The 10,238-nt window shown below is 34.4% G+C and overlaps 1 protein-coding gene across 1 annotated transcript; it reads left to right on the top strand.

Annotated features, from left to right (window-relative positions):
• Positions 1–715: 715 nt before the first annotated feature.
• Positions 716–2,234, top strand: HELRODRAFT_174136 (hypothetical protein; the record flags this gene model as incomplete). The annotated part of the gene is made up of 3 exons (XM_009020679.1): positions 716–764; positions 990–1,186; positions 1,731–2,234. 3 exons carry the CDS (start codon positions 716–718, stop codon positions 2,232–2,234), a joined length of 750 nt encoding a protein of 249 aa, XP_009018927.1.
• Between the last annotated feature and the right edge of the window lie 8,004 nt (positions 2,235–10,238).

Here is a 10,238-nt window from a genome sequence, read left to right as displayed (position 1 = left end):
ATAATCATTCTTCTATTGTTTTCTTAATATTTATTAATAAGGATCAGAATAATGATTTCATTGTTGTTGCATATGTGAGAGTTATTGTTGCTGTTGTTGTTGTTGCTGTTGTTGTTGTTGTTCGTTATACAAACTATTAACATTGAAAGTAGAAAAATAAAACAATACATAACCAAACATATAAACAAACATACAAACTAACAAACATAAACACATATAAACAAACATACAAACAAACATACATACATGCATACAAACAAACACAAATAGACAAGCACGCATAAATATTACAAATTTTTCCAATCCTTACTCACTGAAATGTCATTAAAATTAAGTACAACTCCATGTCAAGTAATTCGTTAGTTGTCATATTTGGCGTTGAGGTCTGCTTGTAGTTTAGAGTAGCTACATGTAGTATACTGTAGCTACGTGTAGTGTAGCTACGTGTAGTGTAGTGTAGTGTAGCTACGTGTAGTTTGTCGCTACGTGTAGTGTAGTTTGTTGCTAGCTTCTTTGCAACAGTTGCGGCTGTGTGTGGTTAGAAAGTTTTTTTTATTTTGTCTGAATTGTATGTTTTGTTTGTTTGTTTTTTTTGTTTGTTTTTTTTGTTTGTTTTGTTTGTTTGTTATAAAGTTTTGTAATTATCACAAAAAATGTAAACAAAATTATATATAAACACGATTAAGTTGTTGACTAATCAAATTAATATTAATAAATGGCGAAGGATTTAAATTTCGGTGTACCGTTCTTTAAAACCATACAATGTTTAAAAAACTATTTTATTTGTTTTTTCTGCTATATCATGAAATTATTATTTTTTATTATCTTTTATCTAATAATACTATAATTTTTTTATTTTTTATTAAACATCATTGTTGTATCATTTACTAAACTAAATTTTCTTCAAACCATCCAACCAACCCACCCCCTTCAAGATTCTGACAAATCCTCATCTTCCTCCTCCTCCTCGACTACCACCACCACCACAGCTTCCAAAAACAACAACGGCAGTGGCGGTGGCAACGGCGGTAGCAGCAGCAGCGGCAACAAGAAACGTCGCAAGTCGAGGACAGCATTCACGAACAAGCAGATCTTTGAGCTGGAGAAGAGGTTCGTGTATCAGAAGTATCTGACACCTGTCGACAGAGATGAGATAGCACAGGCTCTAGGCCTTTCAAACGCCCAGGTATGTCTGAAATTTTTCACAGTTTTCTATTCCTCTCTTTACTTTTGCCAAAAAAAAACCAGCAGTAGACACGCACTGCTTATGAAGAAGCGTGATTCAAGGCAGCACACATTCCAAGTGATAGGTGAGGAAGATTATTTGGTATTCGAACCTGGTCACTACAACAACACTGTCAGGCATCTTAACCGCTTATCCATCGCGCCAGTTTTTGCCACTGCGTCTCTTTCGCCTTTGATTTTTAAGTTATTTTTTGCGGTTTAATCAAATTTCTTTCCAATCTTCATACAGATTTGTCTAGCTACACTGATATTCATGATTTTTTTCTCTCCAATAAAACATTAAATGTTTCTATGTAATTCAATTTACGCTGATTTCAAATCTGTAAACCATTTTGCTCTATCTATCCGTGTTCGTGATGACGATTGATCTATTTGGATCCCTACTGAGGATTTAATTTTATTCTACGTAATTGTACGTATATATATATTCATCAAAATGTTCAGTGAGTTATTCGCTAATCTACTGACTAATCACGCACATCCAGGTAATCACGTGGTTTCAGAACAGACGCGCCAAACTAAAGAGGGACATGGAGGAACTGAAAGCTGACGTCATAGCTGCTAAATCGCTGGGAAAGGAAGTTGTGGGCGGAACCTTAGTAGGCGGGATTGAAGAACTTCTGCAGGGAACGTGTGAGACTTTGAAGAAAAAGGCTCCAATCAAATCGTCACAACAACATCAGCAACAATCGCTCAACCAATCGCAACATCTTAATCATAACGCACCCGACCGATCACCTGCAGGGCAGCAGATGCATTCGCCACTGGGAACGATGCAAGTCTTCAACCATTCACCGATTGTTTTGCACGGTCTAAACCATTTAACCAATCACGATAGACGAAGTTCTGAGATGAGTTTTGATTCGTCAAGTAAACTGTATTCTCCACAAAATCTAAGCTCTGATTGGGCTAAGCATAATCGATCCAACCAATCAAAAAGCAGAGAATGTAACAAAGACAACGCCGATGAAGATACTGAACTGAGCTGATGCAAAAAGAGTTTCAAAAACAGAAAAATTATTATTAAAAAGCTCGATGGTCAAAAAATAATTGTGATGAAAATGATAGTATTGGTGATGATATGACAATGGCAAGATGATGACGACGATGATGTAGATGATGATTATGAGGGTGATGATGGCGATGAAGACGATGGTTTTAAATAAGAACGGAGATGGCACAACTGAATGATGAAACAAGTTGGTAAAATTGTCTCATATATGACAATGGTGATGATATGACAATGGCAAGATGATGACGACGATGATGTAGATGATGACGACGATGTTGATACACAGGTTGATACACTACACTACACCATAAGATGTTGATAAGATACACAGACAAAATCACCACCATCGTCACCACCATCGTCACCACAGTAGTGGTGACGATGGTGGTGATGATGAAGAATGTTTGTGATGTGATGACGATTAGTAGTACATTAACCACAGTCATGTGATTATTGTGACGAGATGATGGTGAACGTTTCGAAGATGATGTAACTTACGTATTGATGATTCTGATTCAATTGTTTGGATGATTATACTAGTAAATTTATTGACAAATGTTCATGAAATCAGATTTTGAAATGAATTATTTAGGCCGTACAGTATAGAGATGGTGATGTTTTTAATAACAGAAATAACAATTGTATTTTGAGCGATGTAAAACACACACACACACACATGCACACGTACACACACGTACACGTAAACACACAGACATACACTTTTTTTTGTTACATTTTTTAACCATTTATATATCAGAAACTCAATTTGAATAGTAATAATATTAACTAATTAATTCGTTAATCATTTCATTGTGACAAATTTTTCAGATTTAGCAAACTTAATGACAAAACTATAGTACGTAGATATTTTAGAAATTTATTTTCAAATTAAAGAGCAAAAACTGCCATTTTTAATTTTGTTTATACGAATATAATTTTTTTTTACTTTTTGTAAGGATTTTTTTTTCAATTTTATAACTATTTGTTTCGATTTTGACTTTGAATTATTAACTCTGTCTAAATCAGTGATAAATAATTACTTCTAGAATCAATAAAAAAACTTTAAAATGACGAAACAAATTGTTTTCATTTCCTAATATTCTCACATGAAACATTGTAAATAATTTGAAAGTTAATAAAACTTTGATATAGAGCATCAGCATCAAGCACTTCATAAAGAACATAACATATAACAATATCAATGTTGAGCGAAAACCTGCAGATGTCTTGAGCATGTCTGCTCCGCCTGGTCTCCACTGACTTCTGATACAAGCTACGGCAGACTTCAAGGCACACAGAATGCTGTCTTACGGGTAACCCCTGAATGCCATAAGATAGCATCAGAGCTGCACCTCCTTGCAGTGTGCCAAGTCCACCGACCTTCTATCATCACAGTTTCCACTACATTACCACAACTCAGATCACCCCTGCCAATACATCATCAGAGAACCAAGATCTTACAGAAATACGAAAGAAACCATTTACGCCAAACATCTACACAGGGTGCAATCAGTGCTGCACATAGACATTAACAGCAGTACGCTGAAGGCATCAACAACTTAACACGGTTGCGCTGCGAAACTCGCTTCTGAGTCGTATCATGTCGCTGTACTGCTCAAAGAATGGCCTCCCCGACTCTTAAAATAGTAAAGGCAGAAGAGAGTTTGCCCAGAGAAATGAGAAGATCGCCGGCCCAACTTCGCTTAAGTCATTTACATCTTTCTTAACAGCTACGAAGTAAGAATCGACAGTGAAGTCAGCAGTAACTGTCCGTTATGCCGCAAACATCCTGACGATGCTACCCACCTATTTAACTGCCCAAACAACCCTATATATATCACGGTAATAGATCTCAGGCAAAACCCGGTTGCTGTAGCCAACTGGCTCCAGCCCCGTCAGAGCTTCTCTGGCAATGTTTGAAGCCGGGCAACAACAACAACATATCAATGTTAGGCGCTTCTACCATGATGACATCTAAACATTAAGAACTACATCGGTTGAAACTAATTAAGAATGACAACATGGTAAAAACTTTCGATAAAATTCAAGGAAAATGAAATCAGCCTAAATTTACAAAGAAGTCAACAGCAGATAATACATAGAGAAGCATCAAATAGTTGATCCGCTATTGAATCGAAACCAAAACCTGAGTGACCAGAAAATTCAAAGTTTTGTAATTAATTAGCTAACAAAAGAAAAAGAAAAAAGAAAATTCGTGTCTAGCAGAAACTCTTAACCGAGATAATATACAATCTCCTGTTCAAACTCAGATGTTTCAGAAGCTGTGATGACCAAGAAAGATTCTGCTAATATTAAACAATTAACGCTCTGGAATTTAAAATAACTTGATGGCTTAAAAGAAAATTGCTTTATTTGGCTTTTTGGCCCTTCAAAATGGCCGAAGCCAAATAAATGCCAAACTTTGGCGTCTATAACAAAAGACGCACATATTATTAACATTAGGAGTTTTTTCAAAATTATCTAGTACAAAAATATTCAGAGTTGTTTATTGAACGATTGTTATGCAAACAATCAATCAGTCAGTCAACCAATGAATCAATCAATCAACCGGCCATTAAAACAATCAATCAATCATTGAGTTCAACAATCAATCAAAAAATCGATCAATGAGATTGACATATATCAAACAAGGCCTAACACACACACGTACGCACACGCACACACATACACGTACGCACACGCACACACACTCTTTCTCTCTCTTTAAAAATTACAAATACTTAATAAATAAAAATGTGCGTGCCGAAATTATTTTTGAATTCATAAATTCACATAAAATCTTTCTTAAGAGCCTACCCAAAGTACGCTGATTTCATACAACTACCCACCCAGACGCACAAATGGAAACACGCATTCATAGGAACATGACACATCTTCCAACACATAAAACAAACAAACAAACATACAAACAAACAAAATAACAAACAAACAAACAAACAAACATACATGCAAATATATATATATATATATATATATATATATATATATATATATATATATATATATATATATACATGCAAGGTGACTAATATTATAATCATATTATATTATCCATAAATACACACATATAGATAATTATTAATATTATTATATTATATTATTTGCAGACACAGAGACACACATACGTTTGTTTTCATAGTAACATAGAGACACACACGTAGAATCACTCGTCGTATTCATTCACAATGTGTCTTGTCTGTATCTAGAGGTAGGACCACACAAGATCCCTTTAAACAAATGAATTGTTTTTTATTTGAATCGTTATACAAGTAACACGCATATAGTACCATCAGGGAACTGTTTTTCGCAACTAACCACATTTCGTGCTTGTTGCAGCGGTTCCTGCGTGTCTGTGTGCTTGAAAATATCCAACTGAATGCCGACATGTGCAATTAACGACAAATCAAAGTGTTGATCCATTTGTTACTTGATGCTTGACGGTTCAGTGTCATTCATCATGTTTTGGTTTTAACACATAGTACCATATGTAACTTTATATTCGAGTCTTATGAAAATAAATTTCACCGAATATTAAAAAATTTTCAGTTGTTTAGTGGAAAAGGAGTGATCTCGATTAAATTTGAATTCAACTAGATGAATGTTATTAAGGAATCATTCTCACATTCTCAAATCCTCCCATCAGGAAGTCCGTAGGCGTTTGTGGAATTCATTTTAGTATAGTTATTATCTCGTTGTTAGGCACTTTTAATAATGCTTCTTACACATTAAATAAAGATTTTTATTGATATCAATGGTTGAAATGATAAGAATACATTCATTGTTTACCAAGTGATTCATCGTGATTCTCTTCAAGTTCTTCGTTACAAAATTTGCCTCGTGCTACATAGCTTCAGCTTTGAAACTGCAGTTGTTGTAAAAACTACAAATAAAGGCATTTGCCTCAATGGAAAAAGCAAATGCACTGGAGAAATTTTTATTTCAACAAATTTTGGCATTTTTTTGTATGGGGATTGCAACCCTTAAGCCCTATAGACCACAACTTGCAAATTCCATCATTCCTACTTGGCATGTGACCACCAAACTAATTTCTCTTTATAAGAACGTCATTTTAAATTGATTGCCATTTAATCATAAGTGAAATTTTCAAATTGTGACAACTTTTAAATGATTTCTTTCAAGAAATTATTCAACTATACTGAAGATGGTTTCTTCATCTATGTTAATGATAAATCAATCAATCAATTAGCTTATAAAGCGCTATTTCCGCGATGTTCAACAGCGCTCCTCAATGAATTTTGAAAACAGATGGGTCTTGAGATCCGCTCTGAACTTCGCAAGTGATGGAGAAGTAGTCAGAGAAGGAGGTAGAGAGTTCCAGAGAAAAGGACCAGCAAAAGCAAAAGCAGATTTGGCAAAAGAGTGTTTAACACGAGTTAAGAAAAAGCGAGAAGAAGAAGACGATCGTTTAGGTTCAATTAATATATCTGATAAAAATACTTAGGAAATAATTTAGATTGAGACTTATACATGAAAAATAAATGATTTATTTGCAATTGCATAAACGCCATGTTATTTAAAATTGTTAGAAGGGTTAAACAATATGAATTTAATCTTGAATTATAAATTTGAAATTTCGAGTTTTGCGATGGAGTGCGTGCGCTCTTGAAAGATGAAGCTTTAATAAATAATTGAAATATCTGTCAAGCATTTCGTGTTTGTGTCGTTGTGGCTGCTGTTTCTGTTGTTGTTGCTGTTGTTGTTGTTGTTGTTGTGGCTGCTGTTGTGGTTGCTGTTGTTGTTGTTTTTGTGGTTGCTGTTGTTGTTGTTGTTGTGGTTGTTGTTGTTCTGGTTGCTGTTGTGGCTGCTGTTGTGGTTGCTGTTGTGGCGGCTGTTGTGGTTGCTGTTGTTGTTGTTGGTGGTGATGTTATTGATGTATTTCGATGTCTTTTGTGTGAAAAATTCTTGGTTGATGTTTTCCTGCTAATGTTCTCTGAGGATGATGTTATTTAACATTGACGTTTTCCGTGTCAAAGTTTGGTTTGATGTCTTTATGTTAATGATCTTTGGTAATAATGTTATTAAGTGTTGTTGTTGTTGTTGTTGTTGTTGTTGTTGTTGTTGTTGTTGTTGTTGTTGTTGTGGTGGTGGTGGTGGTGGTGGTTTATGTCATGCAAGATCAATTTATATACTCCTAAATAATTAAAAAACCAATTAATTAAGTAATTAATTGAGTAATTAATTGAGAATATGAATTAGAAAAACAAATCAATAGATAGTGGATCAGATAAAAGTCATATCTTAAATTGTGACAACTTTTAAGTCATTTCATTCAAGAAAATTTTCATCTATATTGAAAAACCAAATCAAACTCAATTATTCACGCAAGACCAATTCACATACTTCTGATTAATTAAAAAATCAATATTTCTAATTAATTAAAAAATTAATTAATTAAGTAATTAATTGAGAATATGAATTAGAAGGACAAATCAATAGCTAGTGGATCAGATAGAAATCATATCTATAGGTAAGTAGTACAACGACAGAGCCTCTGGAGTGTCGAATGCGTTGTCTCAAGGGTCTTTGGTCTGCTGAATTTTTTCTTTTAATAATACTACTAATAATGATAATAATAAAAATCACAACAACAGTATTAGTAGTAATAATAATAACAATACTTATACTACTACTACTACCGCTGCTGCTCTACTACTACTATTACTACTACAACAACAACAACAACTACTACTACTACTACTACTACTACTACTACTACAACTATTACCATCATTATTGAAAAAAATGGTAATTATAATAATAATATAAATAAAAATAAATTATATTATTATTATTATTAATGTAAATATAGTTTTGAATGGCCTTTTCAATTTTAAAGTGTAACGCAACAGTTTTAAGATAGGAACTAATTTTTAAAAAACTCATTCAAATTAATTACTTCGTTCATTCGTTCATTCGTTTATTCATTCATTTATTCTTTAGTTCATTCATTCGTTCATTCGTTCATTCGTTCATTCGTTCATTCGTTCATTCGTTCATTCGTTCATTCGTTCATTCATTCATTCATTCATTCATTCATTCATTCATTCATTCATTCATTCATTCATTCATTCATTCATTCATTCATTCAACCAATCAGCCTCATCACAACCAACGGCATTAACGTTTAATAACATCCTCAACATGATACTTCCCACAGTGTAACACGCAACTGCAGACAACACTAACAACAACATCAACACAACAACACCAACAACAATATCATCACATATTCACTATTATCATCATGACGTCGTCTTCTTCATAATCTTCATCTTGTTGTTTGGCATTCCATTGTTCAAGTCATCATCATCACCATCAAAACTTTCATCATCGTCGTCGTCATCATCATCATCACCATCACCATCTTGTTGTTGGTTAATACATCACCGTCGTCATCATCATCGTCATCAAAACTTTCATCATCATCATCATCATAATAATTATCATCATCGTCATCGTCGTCATCCCAATAACCATCGACTTCATGGTCACTTCCTCCATCATTAATAATTCTCTGACGTCATCATCTGACTGATTACAATCCTTACATTTTCCATCGTCATCGATCATGGCCACGTGACCTCAATTGGCCAGCCAATGAGAGCGAGCTGTGCTTCATCGACAACCAATCACTGGTCGTCTTCCATCTGTTACTATAATTAGCCTGCTGCGAGAATTTGCACTAACTCAAAGTCACAATTGCAAATGCAATTTCGTTGATTAGTTTGTTTTTTTTATATGAATAAAAAATATTTACAATTAAAATAACAAAATCAATTAAAAATGAAACCCAAAAGATATGTTGTAAAGAGTGAATAACAGAAGGTCAACATTTGAGATTTGGCGAAGGAGGTCAATGGCTTGCGAATTTTTGCCGGTGGGGCGAATGTTAAAGACTGATGGCGACTTCTTCCAAGACTCTCCTTCCAAATCCGCAACTATGTGGAAAGAAGCATTTTGAATGAGCCATCAGAGCGTACAAAGAATCAGTAACAAAAACTTTTCATACAAAACATTGCGCAACTAACACGCATAGAGTCACACACACACACACACACACACACACACATATACACACATACACACTCTCACACACATGCGCGCACACACACACACACACTCACGTACACGCACGCACACGCACACACACACACACAAAGTTAAGTTTCATTTAACAGATTGTCGAAGTCAATAAATCAACACCCGAGGGAGCAGATGAAATAATTAAGAAACGATAATAATAGTAATTACATGCATAATTAGCGTAAGAAACAACAATTAATTATGCTAATTTATTCAGCTAATTAATATTCATAACGTTGGGCCAAATGATATGACAGCGGTGATGATATTAATAGATCACTTTGATGTTTGTCGCTCGGTAGATTGATTGATCAATTACTCTTCAAGAGGCGGCTTCATTTCTTTGTACATGCATGTGAGTGTGTGTGCGAGTTTGAATGTGCTTGTACGTGTTTGTTTGTGTGTGTACGTGTTTGTATGTGCGTTTGTGTGTGCGACGCAGGCACTCAGCTAAAGACCATTGAAAAGTAATGAATGGATAAGATATTAAAATGATAACAATTGTCGATGATGATGATGATGCTGATGGTGATGATGATGAAGATGATGATGAAGATGATGATGACAATTATGAAGGAAATGATGAAGATGATAATGATGAAGATGATAATGATGAAGATGATAATGATGAAGATGATGATGATGATGGCCTGGGCTAATTTTATGGAAAATCATTTTGACGGCGATGATGATGAAGATGATGATGGTGACAACGATTATGACGAAACTGAAGACAATGTTAATGTCATTTATGATGACTTAAACTCTGGCAGACAGGTACGTACGTGAAGTTATAACAACATGTGTGTGTGTGTATTTTTAGTAAATAAAAAATTAGGAAAAAAAACTGAAGAAA

This window comes from Helobdella robusta, assembly GCF_000326865.2.
Source record: "Helobdella robusta unplaced genomic scaffold HELROscaffold_28, whole genome shotgun sequence".
In the NCBI taxonomy this organism is placed as follows: Eukaryota; Metazoa; Annelida; class Clitellata; order Rhynchobdellida; family Glossiphoniidae; genus Helobdella; species Helobdella robusta.
Note: the sequence above shows the minus strand (reverse complement) of the source record. Positions and strands in the feature narration are given on the sequence as shown.